At 40.2% G+C, this 21,693-nt stretch overlaps 1 protein-coding gene across 5 annotated transcripts in view; it reads left to right on the top strand.

Moving 5' to 3' along the window:
• SMARCA2 (SWI/SNF related, matrix associated, actin dependent regulator of chromatin, subfamily a, member 2) overlaps positions 1-21,693 on the top strand; it is a 162,410-nt gene that overhangs the window by 53,040 nt on the left and 87,677 nt on the right. For all 5 annotated transcript variants that reach the window (XM_033122457.1, XM_033122460.1, XM_033122459.1 and 2 more), the window contains 9 exons: positions 1,717-1,847; positions 2,075-2,132; positions 4,279-4,379; positions 5,647-5,794; positions 9,244-9,407; positions 10,776-10,842; positions 11,517-11,627; positions 14,239-14,481; positions 15,856-15,969. In XM_033122457.1, coding sequence (XP_032978348.1) covers positions 1,717-1,847; positions 2,075-2,132; positions 4,279-4,379; positions 5,647-5,794; positions 9,244-9,407; positions 10,776-10,842; positions 11,517-11,627; positions 14,239-14,481; positions 15,856-15,969 — 1,137 coding nt within the window. The remainder of the gene's footprint in view (positions 1-1,716; positions 1,848-2,074; positions 2,133-4,278; positions 4,380-5,646; positions 5,795-9,243; positions 9,408-10,775; positions 10,843-11,516; positions 11,628-14,238; positions 14,482-15,855; positions 15,970-21,693) is intronic.

Below are 21,693 nucleotides of genomic sequence, written 5' to 3'. Positions count from 1 at the left end.
TCCTCTCCCTTTTAATCTTAGCACATTGTGTTCTGTTTGCTGAAGTTGGCGAAGTGGACATCTTGCTCAGTTTGTTTTGAAATAATGTTCTTATTACACTCTGCTGTGCTCATTCCGTGCTTCTGCCAAAGTTTTCATTCCAGCTACAGTGATTTCCAATTTTCTTTGAGGCATGGCATCGAAAGCAATAAAACAAGTTGTATTATAATAGTTCAAGATCATGGAATATGATTTTTCTAAGGGAGGTGATAGAGAATGGTAGATTGCCTTCTTTGATTCACGTGAGCATATAGGTGCCCTTTCACATTAATGAGGGAAAGACATCGTCGTGGCATGCAAAATGATGGTGTTTGCAATCACTGCTTTAGCACCCACGAAAGGAAAAAGTGATAGTCTGGAGTAAACCTTTTCTTTTTTCAAAGATTATTTTTGCGGATAATCGCTAATATATTGTTTCTTATTCTGATAGCACTTGTTGAGGAGGAAGAGGGAAAGAACGGATTTGGTGGGAGGTCGTTTCCCATTAGACACAGAAGATAACCTACAGAATTCTGTTTTCCCTATCATTTTTATTTAACTCCAAATAAGAATAATTGAGGAAAAATTCTTTGGACTTAATGAATAGTCTAAACATTGAATTTTATTGTTTTTAAGGAGATAGATAACTTGAATCTCTCACAAATCAAGCATTTCCAAACAAACATCTTGCCTGAGGATCTGCTTCTAAAAGTACAGTCACCCTCTAATCAGTGGCATTCATTTGCATAGGATTACTCCAATTTTAGGCCTTTTAAAAACAATTTGTTCTCTGAAGTAGGTTAAGCATGGCCTCTGCAATTTCACTTATTGTCTTAATTATCTGAGCAAGCCATTTTTCACTGACAGTCTAATAATGAACCTGAGCTCAGTCTTGGTCTGTTCTCCAGGTTTTCAAATGAGCGGAGCTTTTTGCTTTATTACACACAGGTACCAATGGTTGGTCTAGATACCTGGTGGTTTGGTTTTAGATAAAGGACACAGGTTCTGCAGAAGCCAAACCAGCCAGGAATGAGATGACACAGTTACATACCTTTTCCTCTTCCCATTATTTCTGAAACCATGACGTTGCAATCGTCCTCATCTGCAGGGTTATGATGTGGGGGTTTAGGTTCTTAGTTACCAATGACAAAAATCAACTGTGCCTGATTTAAGTAAGAAGGCAATGTGTTAATAGGGTGTTTGGGTAACTCATCAGCTAGCTCTCCAGGAAGCCTGGAGAACCTGACTGGAGGCGGCACCCAGTGCTGTACTATACACCTGGTGAGTGAGGCTATGGCTGACACTGGGAGCTTGTCACCGCCAATACCACCGTACTGGCGCTGCTGCCACTGTGCCCTCCCGCCAGTGTGCCTGTTGGTCCCTGCTTCCTTGAACTTCTCGCTCCTGATTCAGAGCCTTGGTGAGTGCATCCAGTCGGCGGAGCTGAGCTCTTGTGCCGGTCGGTACCCTAGGTGTAAAGGGAGGCTGGTGTGTTTTTTTTCCATTTCTTTAGTAGGAGGTGGCCTCCCCCTTCCCACCAAGACTCATTAGATAATGACATCTCCTGTCACAACAAAAGGTTTCAGATGCTGGGCAGCCTAAAGCCTAAGAAATGTCCAGCATAGAACTGGGAGAATATCTTAACACCAAGTGGTGATGTGTTTTGTTGTTTGTTTGTTTTTTTTTTCTCCTTTCTAGCCCATAGATGAGAGCAGTCAGATGAGTGACCTTCCTGTCAAAGTAACTCATACAGAAACCGGCAAGGTCCTATTTGGACCGGAAGCACCCAAAGCAAGTCAGCTGGACGCCTGGTTGGAAATGAATCCTGGGTACAGCATTAAAGTAGAATTATCAGTGTTCTTTGGCTTTTAAGATTTTTGTGGTCCTTGTAAAACCTTGGAACTAAAGCCACATGACCTTTGCTGAAATGGTTAAAATTGTTACCTGCATCTGTCATTTGCACGTGGAACATGGTAGTTAAGTCATGCATGTATATATACTGTTTTATGATCGAAGGAACTAAGCCCCCTCTTCTTCCTCACTCCTTTCCCTGTAGTTATGAAGTTGCCCCCAGGTCCGACAGCGAAGAGAGTGATTCTGATTATGAAGAAGAGGTATGTACGCATCTCTGTTTGGAGTTGATTGGTTTGGAAACTTATGAGGGGTGCACCTGTGTCCTATCGCTTTGTCCTTCAGTGCTGGCCTTTGGCTGATGACGGCGGCTGAGGATTTGCCAAAGCTTTGGTGGGGCAAACCTTTTGGGGGTTTCTGGCCAATGGGGAGACCTGGCGAATTCTAAATTTATTTGGAACCAAGAACAGAGAAGCTGTCATCAAATCTGCAGTGATAGGAAGGTCTTTTGGGGAGAACTGAAGGTGGATTCCTTTGGGAAAGACACTTCCATGCCACCAAGTGGGTCCGCCACCTAAAAATTTTTGTGAAGTTCTTTGGGCCTTAGAGTCTATTTGAAGTGGAAAGTCTGTAAGGTTACGTGAAAAGGTCAACATGGGCTTGGTTTAATGAGTTTATTGATCCCCTTGGTTTCTCTTTCAATGTGATTCCTGTTTGAGTTCCTCGGATATACATGTTACCAAAAGAGAAACACATTTTCCAGTCTCTTGGAAGGAATATTCAATCTATCTAGAAGCTAAAAGGGTAACCTTGGATACTGTCAATGGAAATTAAGAAATAATAAATCTTTAGGTCAACTGTGAAATGTTTAATAATTACAAATGAAGAAGATTTGCATCTCCCGTATTAGAGCGCTGTTAGTGCCCAGTCGTTAGATCTGATGGTTCCCTGTGTAGAGGAGTATTGGTTCATGGCGCGCCGTGGGTGCCGTGGACCAGGCGAAGCAGCCTTACTGATAATAGCTCACTGGGATGTTAAGACAATTGTGATTTCCTTCTATTTTGTGGACCTGTGTTTTAAATTAATCTGTCATGGACACTGACTGCGCAAAGAGGAAAAATAATAAAAGTTACATTTTTTAAAAAGCATACTATTAAAAAACAAATATTTTGAGAGCCACACTGTTTTTCTGTATAGGCTACTCTTTCACTGAGATATTTGAAGCTTACAAAATCAATTTTAAAAATGTTTTCTTGTTTACATGGATGAATGGGCCTGCAAATGATCCATTGGAAGAATCTTCTCATTGAGTAAGAGAGCCGGGGGAGGCGGGGGTTGGGGGACAGAGATGAGATAAAGTGGGCTGCTTAAGCCGCATGTGCCAGCCTGAGACTGACACTGCAGATGGCTCCAGAAAGCTGGGAATAGAGTGAACTCTGACTCTGGGGTTCAGAGACCCCAGGTCCGTCACTCTTCTGGGGTCTGTCACTTGTGACGTGTCCTGTCACCTGTCCGTGCTTCATTCCTCACCTGGAAAAGGAAGGAATTATCCTGAACCCTCAGCTTACCCGCCCAGTGTCTCAATGACCTGTTATCATAGCCTTGATTTTTAGCATTAATATTGTGTCATATAACATTTTTTCACTTCAAGAACTGTCAGAAAAACATTGTTCTTTTTCAGTCTACTTTTAAAGGAAACTGGACTGTATTGTTTGGAAAGATTTAGCCTTCAACACCAGTGGTTACTATTGGACATGGTATATTTAGTGAAGCTTTCAACAGATCAGCAGAATGTAGTACATAATGGATAAGTGGGGAGGTAATGCGTCCTTTGCCAACTTACTGAGTTTTAATCTAAATATTCAGAAACATGCGCTGCGAAGTCGCCACAGAAAACAGTGTGTGTATAAGCTCCAGTCCCACTACTGTGAACACCTGTGAGGCTATCACAGGCCCACTGGCATTATCAGGGAGAACATTTTTATGAGTAGGACAATACTGAGATCTCCAGAGTCTGGCTTTGGAGAGAGGGATATAGGATATCATTGGGTAACTGAGAGAGATCGGGTCTACAGGACTCTGATAACCAAACAATAACACGTGTCCCTCTTTCTGGCATGACTTTTACATATTCTTGGGAGCACAGGTTCTAGGGGATCCTCAGAGGGTTCCTTTCATTCTCTAATTCAATGACTTAAACAGCAGTGGAATGGTGTGTATTGCCCGGTAGAGGTAGGTAGGTGCTAAATCTAGTTCGTCCTTTAATTTTATTTACTTCATTTGTGAAATTGAAGATCCCTTTTTTTTTTTATGAAGTTCAATACTGTTTAATCTCTTTGCTGAAAATGCCAATCCCAGAGATTCCCTTGTTAAAATGGAATGTTCCCCGTATCTTTGTTTCTTCCCTAGGATGAAGAAGAAGAGTCCAGTCGGCAGGAGACCGAAGAGAAAATACTTCTGGATCCAAACAGTGAAGAAGTTTCCGAGAAGGACGCTAAGCAGATCATTGAGTGTGTATCTCTCAGGAGTTTTCTCCTTTGCACATGCGTTTCGTGAGGATTAGGCTTTATGGAGTTTCTTTTAGAACATTTTGTTGAAGGAAGGAAGCAGACTTCATGCCCACACTCCACTTGAAATGCTGCGTCAGACGTCCACGCTGAGCTCCTGGCCACCAGGCCCGAGGGCTTTGGGTGGCTCATCTCCTTCCTTCCGTCCTCGGGTCCCTCCTGAATCCCTTCCTGCCACTCCAGCTCACTCCTGGGCTTCTCACCTGTCACGTGCACTCCATCCCAGATGGAATAGATGCGCCCCTCTTGCTGGCTGCTTCGCTGCCCTTCCTCCCTTAATGGCACCAACACTCACCCAGAAGCCCACGTGAGAAACACCATCCCCCTGTCTGTCCCAGCCACCAACTCCTGCCTGCAAACATCCCAGAAACCTTGAAACCGCCTCTTCCCCCCCATCTGAGTACTCAGCTCTGTGCTGAACCCCCATCCTCTATGTCACTGGTCTACACAGCTCTTCGCTTGTACAGCTGTAATATTAAATGGAAATTGTGAAACAGTATGCAAAATAGAACTTTATAAAGTGATGAGATTTTTTTTCTTAACCAGAAATAGATATTCTAATATTTTCTCCTTTTACTGCAAGGCTCGATGCCCTACTTTAGGAACCTTTGTTTTATCAGTCTGCCCTCCTCCTTCACGGAAGGTTTTAAGAACCTCGCCATGGCTCCGCATTGCCTGTAGAATAAAATAGTAACTTACCCAGGCGTGGAAACTGGAAGACTACCTTTCCTCTTTCCTGTCTCTTTAATGGTGACTTCAGCCCTCTCTCAGCTGTCCTCCAAGCTTTAGGCAGTGCTCTGAATAGGATTTGTTTTCGCATCCTGAGAGCCGAGGACAGCTTCACAGGCAAAGTTAATCTGCAGGTATGGTTCATGTTCATACCAGTCATATGAGATCAAGCGGGCCTGCATTCAAATTCTGACTCCACGACCTTTTCTGTGGCCCAGGCAAGTTACTTAACCTCTCTGAGCCTGAAGTCCTCCACATTGCATAAAATGGGGATGAGAACAATAATGTCCACCTTACTTAGTTTTTTGGTGAGGATTACAGATAATGTATTTTAATTGCCAGGCGATTAAATAATGGGTGATAAATAATAAACCACACCTACTGCAGCTATTTTCGGCTTCCCCTTCATTTTTCTGGAATGAGATAAAATGACAGGCCCACCAAAATGTCTGGGTGTGATTGTCCACTTTCCCGGTCTCAGGACAGCTAAGCAAGACGTGGATGATGAATACAGCATGCAGTACAGTGCCAGAGGCTCGCAGTCGTACTACACCGTGGCTCATGCCATCTCAGAGAGGGTGGAGAAGCAGTCTGCCCTGCTCATTAACGGGACCCTGAAGCATTATCAGGTAATTGGTGTGCTTTCTATTGCTGCGGTCAGTCACAGCCTTCTACCTAATTTTGATGGGAATATGTCGTGCGCATGTTGATTGTTCAAGAGGTTTGATGACAGTGAGGCATTTTTAGGTTACACTGCTTATAATATTGACATTCGCTTCATTGTGCCTCTAACTCTGCTTTTGGAGCACTTTCCATTTTACCTTCTTTACTAGGGCCTCTCTGCTTTCTCTTTTATGGTTGTGGGACCCGTGTAACCGTTTCATCGTGGATCTCATCAAAATGGAAAGCCCGGGCACATTTTATGAGTACAGGCAGTATATATCTAATCTGGAAACAAATGAAGTATTTCTTCAGAGATTCCAGTGGTGGCTGCTGACATTTTAGTAGTTCGATGCTATGGATTCAGCCACCTTAGGAGGCAGTGTCTATTACCTGTGTGCGTTTTTCTCTTTTAAGTCACAGTGAAGTGGTGAGATGTGTGCTTTGAAGAAAATGAGGCTGTAAACGTAACAGATGGTTCATCTGACCTGTCTGGAATGAGGTCTGCTCCTGCCTTCTGTCTCCTACCACTTCATAGTGTTTGCCAAAGTGTGTTCCTTGGAACATTTGTCCCATGAGGTATACCTCAAAAAGAAAAGCAAAAATAGGTTCTGTGTTCAAGTCAATATGGGAAATATTATCAGCTGTGACTAGGATTCCCATTTAATATACTATTCCAAATTTGGATACTCATGAGAGTGAATAGGGGCCTTTATTAATTGATCATAGACATAAGCCAGGACTATCTTGAGCCAACCAGCTATATGGGCACCCTGACAGGGCCCCTTTTGGTAGTCCGAGATAAACATAAGCACATCTAGAGTCTACAAATATAAATGTATACTCCATCAGTGTCCTGCAATAAAATAACTTGAACTTTCTATTTCCCAAATTCCTTTGGCCACCCAACCTTGTTTTCATATATCGCCTTATAAAACAAGTGTCTTTTAGAATATACTTGAGGAAGGACATACTTTAGGCCAACAGTTCTCAAACTTTTTGGATTCGGTCAGGGATTCTACACTCTTAAAACTTGGCACTGTGTCTGCTTCTGTGGCTCGGGGATAAAGAATGCAGTGACTACTGCTACAGTCCTGCCTTGATTCGGGCTGAAGTGCCAGCCGTTTTTACCCACTGTTGCTTTTGCATCATGAGTGCAAAGGTCAATACAATATAAAAGGTAAATAACGCCCTAGTGTTGTTATGAAAATCGTTTGGCCTTGTGGATCTCCTGGGGTCTGAGCATCCCCAGGAGTCCCTGGAGCACACTTTGACAACCACTGCTCTGCCCGCAATAAGGTCATGTGTTCTCCATTGACCACGCGAGTTTCATGAGGTTCCAAGTGGCCAGCATCTGACTTGTTGTACCTGATGTAGATGTGAACTCATAGGATGTTCTAATAAGTTCTTGTATGTCTATATATGGGAGATGCATTCTTTGGATCATTCATAAGTAATTTAATGCCATGTTGATTTCTGCTGCCATCCACCACCTTTTACAGCACTTTTTGTCACTGTCTGCCTTGCTTCCACATGTGACTATTATGTCCTTCTCCTGCACTGGGCTACAGTAGATCCCAGAACATGCCTTGCTCTGTACCCCCTTATAAACTTCCTTCTTCCTGGACTCTGATTGCCCACATCTGCCCGATGAGATCATTTCCATTTCTCACAATTAATAATTGGAGGTCAAAGCCTTCTTGGATCACTGTCTATAAGTAAACTTTCTACCTTCTTGCTCCTTGACAAGTTTTTGTATTTGTTAAGGTCTTCCTGTTACTTCCTGGAAAGCTATGTAAGCTTGGTTCAATATCCAACCCCTCCAAATCCATGGTCTAGGAAAGTCCAAATCACTTCCTACAATTTTCATCAATTTTTAGACCCTTCTGCTGCCAGTTTCTGCTTCTGTTTTATGTGGGATTAACAGAGATGCGAAATTCAGCTCGTTTGCCAATTTTCATTTAAAAAAAGAATTCACTACTACCAAGTGTCTAAATGTTTCTGGCATTTAGTCACTTTTCTAAAGGTCTAATGGTCTTGGTGTCATGTTACAGGCACCCAGCTTTTCCTAACCACCAACTAGGGTTCCCAGTCATTTCCTCACTTCCCCTCTCTATCTTTTGCCCATTTTCTCAAAGGCTCTTCCCATTTTTCTCCAGGCTCTTGGTGTTGCCGTTGTTCTGCAGAACCCTTTAGGATGACTTGGAGTCTTGCATGGCACAAGATACTGCACACGGCATATGAACATATTTCTTCAATCCATTGCAGTGCTCTCCCTAAGAAAAACTCTGGCCAATACAATTTTATACGTAGGACATTGGCACTGTCAGCCATTTCTTGGTGCATGTGTATATGTAAATGGCTTATTTTTTTCTCTTTGACGGCAAGCTTCTGAAGGGAGGCATGTGTCTTACGCACTTAGGTACCCATCTGCAATAGCTCCTCATATGGTCCCTCGCTTAGAACAGTCATTTCATAAAGTTTAAAATAAATGAATCACTCACTTTGTTTTTACATAAAACTTACTAAAATTAACATTTCCCTAAGTATAACTTCATTAGCACGCTAAATTGACATTAGCTAATATATATATTTATATTTAATTGAGCCTACCTTTTAAATCTAGCATCTGTGGTATGATGGTGGAAGGGAATTATTGGTTGGGAGAGGGAGGTATAACAACTTTGTATTTTCACCCAAAACTTTCTTGTACTAACACAGGGAATCCAAAGCTGCATTTCTGGCGCAGTGCTTTTGTGCTTCACAAACACGGGGGACATGTTTCCCGGCAGTCAGCTCCAGGGTGCTGCCCTTGGGAAGGGCCCACATTGCTGCCGGGGAGGTTTCTCTCCACCAGGAAATGCCCTCCTGTGGGCCCAGAGCGAGCCCCTGGCTCCCTGGTCACCCCGCTTCCTCACTGAGGGGATCCCGCCCTGGAGGGAGGTGCTTCTTTGCCAGTGGAACTGTGCCAGGGGAAGGCTGTTTCTAATGATCTGGGATCTGCGAGCCAAACCTGCCTCCTGATTTGTTTGTCTTTAATCCTCACGTTGACTTTTTGTTCTTGGAATGGTTGGAATGGGTTTGGGTTTGGGTTTTCTTCATTTATAATAATTCTAGAATGTCATATACTGTGAAATGCTAAGCAGGGATGAGCAGCAAAGCTGCTTAAAATCCCACCAGTATGCTCCAGCCCATCATTTCTAAATCTGATTAACACTCAGCACCTGCCAAGCAGCAGGGATGATTACAGGCTCATATTTTAAATTCTTTTTGTGTTGGTGCTTCCCTGACTTTCCTACTGTGGGAAATCCAACCTATAGCCCTGAGGAGTTAAGAAGTCACAGCCTCACTTGAGTTGTATTAGTATTAATTACCTGTGCAGATCTTCGATAATTGAAGCAATTACTCTTCATTTCAGCTCCAGGGCCTGGAATGGATGGTTTCCCTGTATAATAACAATTTGAACGGGATCTTGGCTGATGAAATGGGGCTGGGAAAGACCATACAGACCATTGCACTTATCACTTATCTGATGGAGCACAAAAGACTCAATGGCCCCTATCTCATCATTGTTCCCCTTTCGTAAGTAAAGTCATTTATTCTGCAGTTATCTTTCTGTATGTTGTGGAGTGCCCTATTAGTCGCTTGTCGTTGTTTTACACTTAAGGCAGCATTGTAGTATGTAGTGGGGCTACCAAGAGCAGGAAGTCTGGGTTTAGGTTTTTATTTCCCACCCCTCAACCCCACTCCCAGCCTCTGTGATTGGCTATTTAAGCACTGGACAGGGTGATTTTATCAGCCATTAATTAGCATTGCGGCCCAAGCCAACATACTGTACAGTGGGCCGTATTCATCATCACTCCGTAAGTGGCTCATGAAAGGGAAAGGTCTTGGTTTTTTAATTTTTAATTTAAAGATTTCTTTATTCCTTGTTCCGTTCCCAAAAGGTTACATATATTCAAAAGACTGTATATTCTGAAATCTTCCGTTATTGTATCTTGTAAAGCAGAATCTAAATAAAAATCCTACCTATGCATTTTGTGTTAAATTTCCTTCAATATATGCACTTTACTTTCAGTGATTTTGCTGCTTTGTAAGGACAGGTCTTTGCTGTTCACCATTGAATTCCCAGTGTCTCGCATACTGCATTGTCCTTTATAGATCTTTAGTGGACACTCCAAAGAGAAGGAAGACCTATTCACAGCCTCCTTCCCTGGCTGTAGTGTCCCTGGGTGTTTGGTTGCAGTTTTAATCACTGAGAGGGTCTCAGTGCTAATATAAACGTGGACCTTGAGAAAAAAAATAAAAGGTTCTATTTTAATATTGTCTTCAAATTTTTTTCTATAGGAGGACTATTTGCAGACCTTTTTAGTCTGTGTTATCTGAATCCATAGTATGTAGACATTCTTTGCATTTTATGTATGTTTTCAGTATGTATTTTGATTTTTATCTGTAGTTTACATGTTCTGACTTGTATATTATGGTGACACTGTCAGGGATTTATTTTTTTTTTGAGAAAGCATTCATTATTTCTTCCCCTGCTTCCTCTTGACAGATTTATTTAATACTTTCATGTGCTTTTGTAATTTTTTTCCTGACTCAACTTTTCTCTGAACATGTGTGGCTGTTTTTAAAGACTCATCAAATCACTTTGGCAATTGCTATTTTTTAATGCTATATTAAAATTTGGGGGAGGGTTGCCCTCTATTTTAATGCTTTCTTTAATTTTTTTCTTATGAGATTTTTTTTATGAGCCCACAACAAACTTGTCATGCTTTGTGGCAGCTCATTTCTAAATTAATGTTATTCCCACACCTTTAAAATAAATACGTGGTTGAGATACTTTATATTCTCTAGTCCCTTTCAAGGTGAGGCCTGAACATAAATAAGAACATCTTTTTAAACACTGATTTTTATACAAATGTCTTTTTTTTTCTGTTTGTTTTATAGGACTCTTTCTAACTGGACATATGAATTTGACAAATGGGCTCCTTCTGTGGTGAAAATTTCTTACAAGGTTTGGACTGCTGTATATTATACATAAACGTGGAACAGCAAAAAATAGACCCTATTTTCTTCGTTCCATATGCACATCTGTGAACTGTATTTGGTTGTAAAGTTTTGTCATGTACATCATGTACTAAACAGGAGAGTTAATCATCCCAAGAAGATTACTGTAATAAACCATAATTACTTTCAGATAGTGAAATGCAGAAGAAAATTGTTAATTATCATATTGCGAGGTTTCTGATGAGAGTAATACAAACGACAAATACCGCACAGTCTGCACGCTGCTGACTGCCTCACTGTTGGTGCTGCCAGGCCTACTGTTCCTGCAAAGTTAGGCAATTACCCAGGTGCCCGGGCCGCCAGCCGTAGGCTCCCATAGAAATGGAGCCTTTCAGCAGAGCAGCGGGTTCTCTGCTACCTCGAGGTCACTGTAATTTCCTTTTCTCTCTTTCCCCTCAGTTTTCAGTGGGAAAGCCTCTCTAAGATTCTGAAAAGTGTCCAGACCTGTGCGATTTCACCAAGCACTTGCTTCATGGATAATGCATCCGTATATGATAATGCATATATGTGCAATCTCTAGTCATGTGTTAGGGCTCCATTAAGCTCTGAATAGTGAGAAATAATGCACACGTACTTCCATTGGGTTATATATATATTTTTTTTCCCTTTTTTTCTATTCAGGGCACCCCTGCCATGCGTCGCTCCCTTGTACCCCAGCTACGGAGTGGAAAATTCAATGTCCTCCTGACTACTTATGAGTATATCATAAAAGACAAGCACATTCTTGCAAAGGTATGTTTAAAAAAATTCTTTTATCTCTAATTATGGACATCACACCGGAGTGTAAAGTATTCCTCAAATTATACTCAGTAGTATAATATGATCATTAAATGGCTTCTCTCTTTCTCTCTCATTTTTCTTTCTGAGTCAGATGTGTTTTGGTCATGGGTTTTCATTTTGTGCATATTACTTTTTTGGTGTATGTCATTGATCCTGGGGCTCTTACCTGTCCTGTCAAAGTTAATGAGTTGACATCTCAAAAAAATTCACCTGGGTTCCTCCTGCAACTCTTTTTCTCTCCAGCAGCCCTGAATGTGCTTGTGGAAGAAATAATTGTTTTTGTTGCCTTGGGTTATTGTCAGTAGCGAAACTTCATTCCTTTTGTGCCTTTGTCTCTCCAAAGATGAGTGGGCACCTCTTCATATAGTCTTCTCCATGGGAACATTTCTCCGAGCTGCGGTTTTTCTGCTACCCCTGGTTTAGGTTTTTCCTTGTAAAATAATGGGCTATTATTGTTTAAATTACTCGGGGCTGTTTCTGTGACTATTTGGCACTGGAAAAGAGGTTTTTTTGTTTGTTTGTTTGTTTGTTTGTTTGTTTACCTGCAACCTACATGTCTCCTAATTTGTATGTCCTAAGTTGTCCTTTAGCCATAAAATAGAAATTTTTTTCCAGTTATATCATCTAGCCTCCTAATATGTTCATGTAGAATGATGGAAGTAGTTTTCTTTCATGGAGGCAATATGAAAACTTAATTTTTTTTTCTTTAGTAATTTCTTTTGCCCGGTGGTGTTTTGAAAGCACTATAATCTGAAACTAAGTTATGGCCAGAACTGAACAGAATCCCCATTTCTGGGGTTTGCTCTATCTCTGCACTAAACCTTTGCTCTGGGAACTGAGTGTTCCTTGCCTGGCATCACAGGAAATAACATAAAGGAAATGTGTTCCCAGGGGAAGTTTCAGAATTGAGATGGCACTGGCAACAATGCTAGGTTCTTTTTCCTCATACTCGGAGATGAATTTGGCAGTGTCAAAAATGATGTGTTTTCAGTATTACTATGAAAACGTGTTTATACATTTGAGATCCTTTAAAACAAATTCACATTTTGTCTTCTGCATCTTTATTTCAAAATTCATTGGAGATGCCTGGTAATGAGATGTATTGCTTTTGTTTGTTACTGGCAGAATGAAGATATAGAAGAGGGCAGTCATTTTTTTCCAAGTGGAAGACCTAATTAGTTGTAGACCCAATAGCAAAATCTAAAGCCTCTGATTTCCTTGTTTATTACTTCACAAGCTAAACTAGGCAGGCAAGTGGATTTAGATGATTTATTTAGGCACATTTTCTCTGCTGGCCTCTTTTCATGCTGTTGGTAAGTTTAGGACAGTTGATCATACAGCTTTAATTATTCTTAAACACTTTCTTAGAGGTGGTAGAAGAAGAAAAAACACTAACTCTGGGGATTTCTTTTACCTGAACATCCCAGCCTGACTGATGATTTTATTTGTTTTCCCCTGACTTTCCTGGTGCTTCTAACGAGGAAGACGAGGACTGTATGGAATCCTTTGCTCGTCTCCCTCCTCTCTCTGGGAGCTTTGCAGCGGGATCCAGGGACATCTGAGCACCAGATGCTTTTCTTGGCCATAGCCACTGTTTTGTAGGGAATGGATAGGCTTAGGGGAACATTCCTCATTGTTCTCACTTTAAGAAACTGAGAACAATGACCTTGAAGAGGACTGAAGGGTGAGAAAGGAAGAGGACTGTTTGTAGACTTTGGAAGGAAGATTGTGTCCTATGGTCCTTCTTAATTTCTGGGGTGATAGTCGTGCTGTGGGAGTATATTGTGTTCAATTCTGAAGTTTTAGCATTAATAGAGGAATGATATTTTAGCATTGCCCTCCCTGCCGACGAGTATGTTATTTTATTTTAGGTATCTTAAAACAGGTGTCCGAGACCTGGCAGGTAAGGAATATGTGTGAACCGAGAGAATCCAGTTGCCAGGATTTTTTAAAAGAAGCTGGATGTCCAGATTTTTATGTGAAATATTCTAACTTTTAAATGTTAGCAACTAACTAGTTCAAATTTAAAAAAAAAAAAAAAGAAAAAGAAGAAGAGTGAGCCAAGCCCAAAAGGGCAGTAGTCAGCCAGTGTAATAGAAAAGAAGGCACAAAGCCAGAATGTCTCAGCTATAAGAAATGTTGGAAAAATCAGTCATTAAATTCTGCTTCAAGTGGAGAGGAGCAGAGGTAGCATGACCATTAAATCTGGGACAGCTGTCATGCTATAGCATTAACAGGAGGAGAACTGGATTGGGAGACACAGGAGCTAGTCCTGCCCCCCAACCATTCATTCTGTGTCCTTCTTTGCAAAAGGGTGATTTGCAATTACATGGCCTGTAAGGAGCATTGTTGCTTTCACTTTCCATTATTACGTAAGGTATTTCAACATGACCTTATCAGGTACGAGAAACAGACTGTTGAGATTCTTTTATTCTAAGTAGACTCACACCATATCTTGTACTAAGTATGGGTTCTTTGGTTTTCCACTCCATCACTTGCCTGTTGGAAGTAGTTGTTCTTTTCCCTTGCTCACCACATGTTGGTCCTTCCTCTTGTGTTACAGATTCGGTGGAAATATATGATCGTGGATGAAGGCCACCGAATGAAGAATCACCACTGCAAGTTGACTCAGGTCTTGAACACTCATTACGTGGCCCCCAGGAGGATCCTCCTGACTGGGACCCCACTGCAGAATAAGCTCCCGGAACTCTGGGCCCTTCTCAACTTCCTCCTGCCCACAATTTTTAAGAGCTGCAGCACGTTTGAACAGTGGTTTAATGCTCCATTTGCCATGACTGGAGAAAGGGTACTGGGCTAACTTTTGTTTGTTCCACTGAATGACAATGAAATTAAATTAAATGAAAGGACCTAAAGCTGAGAATGTAAGAGGGGCAGAAAACCCATAGGGTGGTTTACAATGTTACTTTACGAAGCTAATCCGTGAGTGGATATGTTTTCATTTCAGGGTGTTTTCCCTCTGAAGAAAATGGATCGAGTGACGTGTGGGGTGTCCTGACTTCTTTGTTTTTTGCCAGTATGTTAACCACGCCACCAGAGAGTGTTCACGATGGTGGAATGCTTAACTGCTATCTGTGGGCCCCAGGGAGGATGAATGTAGGGATATTTATTGAATCAATTTAACCAGATCAACTCAACCAGCTGAACACACACCTTATAACAAATATTTCTGTGTTATAAACTTGGGCTTCCGTCGAAACTATTTTCACAGAAAGAGTTTTTGTGTAAAACTGAACTTTTTGTTTTGTTTTGTTTTGTTTTAGATTTTAGTGTGAGCCTTAGTTTCGTTTGTACATAAATGCCTTTCAAATCCTGAAGTAGCCATTTTCAAATTTCTTACTATCTTTTCTCCCACGATCTACTTTAGAGTTCATTTGTGAAAGGAAGACATGGGCCATTGTAAGAAAACAAATGGGTATATGTCCTTTTAGTGATTTCTTAAGTATAGGAATGAAAAGCCACTAAGAATGCTTTAGGGAAATTTCTGTTGGAACTATTTAGCCTTTTAATTTTGAGGTCATTGGCCTTTTCTCAGTAATTAATTGGCTTGCCCATTTGTAGAAGATAAAGTCAATCCACTCTGCCTGCTAGAGGTTAACGGAAGGTGAAAGAAAGCAGAGGATTTTATAAATATGACTAAATTTGAACCAGATCAGGGCAGAAAAAAGGAAGAGCAAGGTAAAGTGGCTTAGAAACCCACTTACATAAATTGGACCTACTCTTGTTTCCATTTTCGTGTTCAAGCCTTGTTCCCTTGGTATGTTTTTGCATCTGAGACAAAGCACCTAAGTTAATGCTTCCATTTTAAGTAAGAACACAGTAACTATTGCCCCTTTACTCGTGTTCCATCTGTCTTCAGTCAGTCTTTATTGCCAATTGTATCCCATAAAATTCTGAGCTGTTGTTACCACTATTTATATAAAACCGGTAGCTTATGAGCCCTTTTCCACACTCAGCATTAAGACAAACACCCTTTTAGAGGCTGTTTTATTACCACCTGATAGGCAGCTGGGAAGAGTTCTAAGGGGTACGTGACCTGAACTTAATACATGTAAAATTTCAATCATAGATTGAAATGAATAATAAATGTAACACAAAGCTTTATTACATGAAACATCCTGTTTTTTTAAAAAAATTGAATTTATCTATGATTCTCCTGTAGGTGGACTTAAATGAAGAAGAAACTATATTGATCATCAGGCGTCTACATAAGGTGTTGAGACCATTTTTACTGAGGAGACTGAAGAAAGAAGTTGAATCCCAGCTTCCAGAAAAAGTATGTTGCAAATGCAAAAGTTGTAGTTTCTTCCCCTGCCAATATAGTTGAAGTACCTGCACCTGAAATTGTGTTTCTAAAACAGCAGGCTTGTATTTTAGTTACAGGTATCTTGGAAATATCTTAAAGGACTATTATGTTTGATAGAAGCTAGAGGAATTAGTGTAGATTCAACCAGGTTTCCAAAAGCTTTGGGCAGATTTTATAAAATTACCAAATTCATTGAGTCTCATTACATTTTAACTTTAATTTACAGCAACTTAGCATTAGATTAATTAATATTGCATTTTAATTTTAGATTTTTTTTTTTAAGTTACTAACCTCATTGACTTTAGTCTGCAGGTGCCACAAAAGTGTTCTGTTTGCCAAATACCATCACCAAAGGGCCTAGTAAAATACACAGTTGCCAAGTTTCCTGGAAATTTAAATATTTGATGCTTGCAATGTCACTATTCTGATAGGAAACCAAAAATAGAGTTCCTGCAAATTACAGACCCATCATCTAGTTATTCTTGGGCATGTTTTTTGTCCCACACCATAAAAATTAAATTCCTGTGAACATTTTGAGAGAATATTTTTCAGATTGCTTTTGGACATTGAGTTTTCAGTGTTTTAGAATGTCACTTGAGCCCTGAGCTCCACACAATTTTTGGTTGGATTTGGGTATTAGTTTAGTATGTTTCTGATTATATTTTGGAACCCCACGCATTTGAGGTCTAAGTTTAATTCACTTGAAGATAGATTGTTTGGCGTTGTGTACTATTTGTAGCATGAGATATTTTGATTTGGTTTTCTCTTTAGATGAGCCAATTCTGAAATGTGTTATTTCGCATCATTGTGTTTTTCTGTGTAATGACTCTATTTTTTGGACAGATTGTTTCATCCTGTTCTTTAAGTGGGAGTTGGCAAATAGTGTACAAATTTGATCACTTTGCTGAGAGAGAAGTTTGTTCCCTAGTCCCCTATTCATTAACAGTTGAAAAAAAAAATTAAAACAAACATGGTTTTTATACCATGCTTATTGCAGCAAAAGCCTAAATATTTATTTATTTTGCTAGTGAATGCATCTTGGGGATTGAAGACTGTTGACCTTGGCATTTTTGGGTACTCCCCTTTCTGTTAAATATGGAGTTTAGTTACTGAAAAGCTAAACTGGGGACCACGTACAGTGGTCACGTGGCTGGCTGCCTTGAGCTACTTCCCATCATGCTGTTGCTGAGATCCTACAAGTTATAGGGATGGAATGTTAAAGATTTTAATTTGTCCCATGCTTCCTTTTGTTTCTTTCGAAGAGGCATAAAATAAGAGGCGATTAACTAAAGTCCTTCATTTATTCATTCCATAAAACTTCTTAATATTGTTTACTTGTTCCAGGACTGGCTAATAGAGATAGATTTTAAAAAATGCATTACAAGTTGAAAGTGTGCCCTGTTTTAAGAAAATCCATTATAAAAACCCAAACTTTTGCAGCATAAAATTATGGGGTGATCAGTTATATCACGAAGGAATTCTTTACTAAAGTATTTATTTCATGGTTCTTTCCACAAGAGAGTTTCCTGAGTACTAATAAACTTAAAACAAAAAAAATTAAGATTTGATTTTCAAGAGTGTGTCTCCTGTGTAAAGTATGTTTCCTTATACTCTTTAATACCCAGAGCATGGTAGTTGAGGTATGTTAAATACCCCGTATGTGATATAGCATCTATGGAAGAGCTACCTTTTCCTGGAGGCAGCTTGGTAGAGTGGAGATCATAGGTTCTGCCATCAGAGTAGACCAGGGTCCCCACGGCTCTCTCTCTCTCTCCTATTAACTGTGTGAACTTGGGCAAGTCAGTTAATCCAGTGGGTCTCAGTGTTTATCAGTGAACTAGAAAATAAATAATACCTGCTTCACAGAATTGTTGAGAGGATTAGGCAGATGGTGGTACTCATACTTCTGTGCCTGGCTCATGGTGAGCACTCAACTAGTGACAGCTGCTGCTACCATCTTCTTTATTTTCTATTTGTGTTGCTGTTTCTATTATTAATGCAGAGTTCTGCTTTCCTGTTTACTGCTTTCTCACTGTTCTCTCATCCTTGCACTTTCTGTGACCCTCCCACATTTCTGTCCCCATGAACTCGCATGGCCAGTGGGGGAGCTAATCACTTTGCATGGGTATGTGGCCTTGTTGATGTGGTTTGGCCAGTGGTCATTCTCTACTTTTTCTGCTGCATGAGGATTTTTTGCACTAGCGCAAAATTGGCCATTTACGGGTCATCCTTGGGGGTACGGAGTTTTCTTCTGCTACAGTCTGTTTATAGCCACAAACAACGTGCATGTCTTTCTCCGCCTATGTAAAGCAACCAGAAAGGAATTATGGCTAATGACAGGATGAGGCTAACTATAATTACTCTATACCAATAATTCTCAAATGTTTTTGTGAAAAAGAACCAGGTAGGGAAGTGTGTTTTAATTTTATTTTTAATTTACATATAATAAAATTTACTCTTTGGATATATAGTTCTAGAAGTTTTGATAACTGCAGTGTTGTGTTAAACACACACACAGTCAAAATACAGATCAATTCTATTTCCCAGTCCCCCCAAAAAAAAAATTCCCTGGTGCTACTGCTTTTTAGTCAAACCCAATCTCTACTGTTAACCTCAGGCAACCACTCATCTGTTCTCCATCCCTATAGATTTGTCTTTTCTAGAATGTGCTATGAATGGACTCAGACAGTATGTCTCATCAGACCTTTTGCATTGGGTTTCTTTCACTCAGCATAGTGTATTTGAGATTCATCAAAGTTGTTGCATGTATCAACAATAGTTGGTTCATTCTTATTGTTGAATAGTATTCTATTACCTGGATGCACCATAGTTTGTTTACCCATTTGGTTGAGGGACATTTGGTTATTTCTAGTTTTTGACAATTATGGATCGATCTGCTCTAAACATTGTGTACAGGTTTTTGTGTGAACATAGGTTTCCATTTCACTTGAGCAAATACCTGGGAGTGGGGTTGCTTGGGCGTATGGTAAAGGTATACATAACTTTATAATAAATTTCTGTATTGTTTTCGGAACTGTCGGAACCATTTTGTAGTTCCATCAGCAATGTATGAACCTTCTACTTCCTCTAATTTCTCATCAGCACTCATCGGGTAGCATCCGTTTTGTAACATTTTTAGCCACTTCAATAGGTGTTACTGGTATCTTACAACTTTAATTTGCACTTCTCTAATGTCACATGATGTTGGGCGTCTTTTCATGTGCCTGTTTGGCCTCCATATGCCTTCTTGGATGAAGTGGTGCTCAAATCTTTTGCCTGTTTTTCTTTATTGGATTGTTTCTTTTCTTACTGTTGACTTTTACAGTAGGAAAACTCTTTAAAACACAAAATTTCAACCCTGGCCCCAGAAATTCTATTTAGTACAGCTAGAGAGACCTCAGGAATCTGTTTCCTCAAATGAAACTAAAGCAGGCATGTAAGGGCCACCGTTTGAGAGATGAAGCTCTACTTCATAGAAAAATTAGTTTTAATGAATGAGTATTTAATAAGAATTAGTTTTAATCAATGGGTATTTAATAATTTTATAAGTCTAATGAAACACCTAATGAACAAGAGAATGTACTGCACCCACCTCCCCCTGTAACACCACCAGCTAGCTGCTGGCATAAAATCCATTCTTTACACTCAGGGAAGAATGACTATTCATAGAAAAGGGATTATGTAAAACCCAACTTAAGCTAAATAAAAATTGATTTTACAATTTAGCTCCCATTTGAGGTTGTCTTTGCTGACTCTCCCTTTTGTTAATTAATATAATTGAGAACCAATTAAAAAAAAGAAACAACTATACTTGCAGTTGGCTGTGTATATTCTGATGTCTAAATATGCTACAGTATGTATACAATGTCGGAGGTTAACTAGAGGTTGAGCTACCTAAAATCCATCCTGATTTTGATATAATCTGTGTAAAACAACCAAAAGGCTTCGTTTAAATGGGCAACTTCTATAGTCGTTATGTAAAAACTTGGAATATTTGATATAATTAATCATTATTTGTTCCTCCCTCATGCTGTATTTGTAGATCCCAGAACCTGGGACTTTCATAGATTTCATCTTATTATTTGGAAATCTCTATATTCAGAAAGTGGTAACATATCACACATGGTAGTTGAGTATGTTTTACAGGGTTCGAGGGGAGGAGACCCGTGATAATATTATCACCTGGTTTGGCTCCTGGTAGGGGCCAGTTTGGTCTTTTACTAACATCCGAATTCTTAGGAGATAATTATCATGAGCATGAGGTCGGCACCTCAGTTTCACATATAATTTGAACAGAAGTAGCCCCAGCGATTCTCACAAGCCTGACTTGTTGGGGGAATCGTCCCTATTAAAGAGTCATAGATTTCATTTCCTACAACACCAGCGTATTTTGAGGAACTTGCATTTCATACTCTAATCAGGTGCCATCACATTTCTGGAGGGTGAACTCAGACCCAAGAGTTTCAAATGGCATGATTATCATAGAAGCTTCCTTCGCCTCTTCACTGTTGGTCTGTGTGTCTACTTTAGAATTGTTCAGTCTGTCCTGAGACGTAGCTCTGAGTGCCTGTCCTGTGCACTGTACTGCACCCAGGTTGGGATAAAAGGAGCAAGAGCTACTCCAGAAATACCATGTGTCCCCGAAAATAAGACCTAGCCAGACAATCAGTTCTAATGCATCTTTTGGAGCAAAAATTAATATAAGATTCAGTATTATGTTATGTTATATTACATTACATTATATAATATAATATTATATTATAAAGACCTGGTCTTTATATTATAGTAAAATAAGACTGGGTCTTATATTAATTTTTGCTCCAAAAGACGCATTAAAGCTGACTGTCCGGCTAGGTCTTATTTTCAGGAAAACATGGTAGGAGGCATCATGTGATTGGTCAACAGACTTGGTGTGGAGACCAGATCTGTTCATGCTGAACAATGGCATGACAATGAAAGGTGTCATCGTCCAACCCATCGGGATTGTTCCAGGCATTCAAGCACTTTAGGGCAGGGGTCTCCGAGTGTGTGCTTGGGAGGAGAGGTGCTTACTAGCAGTCCTTTGGGGTGCAGAAAGATTTCAGAACTACCATTTATATTAATTTTCTCTTACAAATAAAAAAAAATAAAAAAATAAATAAAAAAATTAAAAAAAATTAAGTTTTATTGATATTTAACAAAGATTGACACTGGTACCCACGTAGTGTACACGTTGGAAAGTTAATTACGTACCTGGGTTCGACTGTAGGTTATAGCGGGGGGCGGAGTCAGAGGGAGCTCCACTACCCAGAGCATCTGAACATCCACTCAGCCTCACAGCCAGGTTCCTGTTGTGAGGCACTGTGGTTTTCTCTGTACCCAGATAAAAGGATTTCGGATGATCTGATTTTAACTGAACTAATAACCCAGCCCCCAGAATGGACGAAGGGCCCAAAAAGATTGTACAAAGGATTGCAGGTTGAAAACGAACAGGTGAACAATCAGAAGACGGCAGTCTCCTGCCTCTTCTATTCCTAGTGTGGGTTTTTATCAGCCACATCATGGGGTAATTGGACTGGAATCCCCCCCCACCCCCGAAAAAAAAAAATTAGATGTCATCAAATTGGCTCCTTGAAATACGTGTAGAAATCAGTTGCCTTTAACATTGACCTGTACCCTAAAGGTAACTCGTCTTGCGACAACATGAGCACTTGC

Source organism: Rhinolophus ferrumequinum, chromosome 12, assembly GCF_004115265.2.
Source record: "Rhinolophus ferrumequinum isolate MPI-CBG mRhiFer1 chromosome 12, mRhiFer1_v1.p, whole genome shotgun sequence".
In the NCBI taxonomy this organism is placed as follows: Eukaryota; Metazoa; Chordata; class Mammalia; order Chiroptera; family Rhinolophidae; genus Rhinolophus; species Rhinolophus ferrumequinum.
The sequence above is the reverse complement of the archived record's forward strand: the minus strand, read 5'-3'. Positions and strand labels throughout refer to the sequence as shown.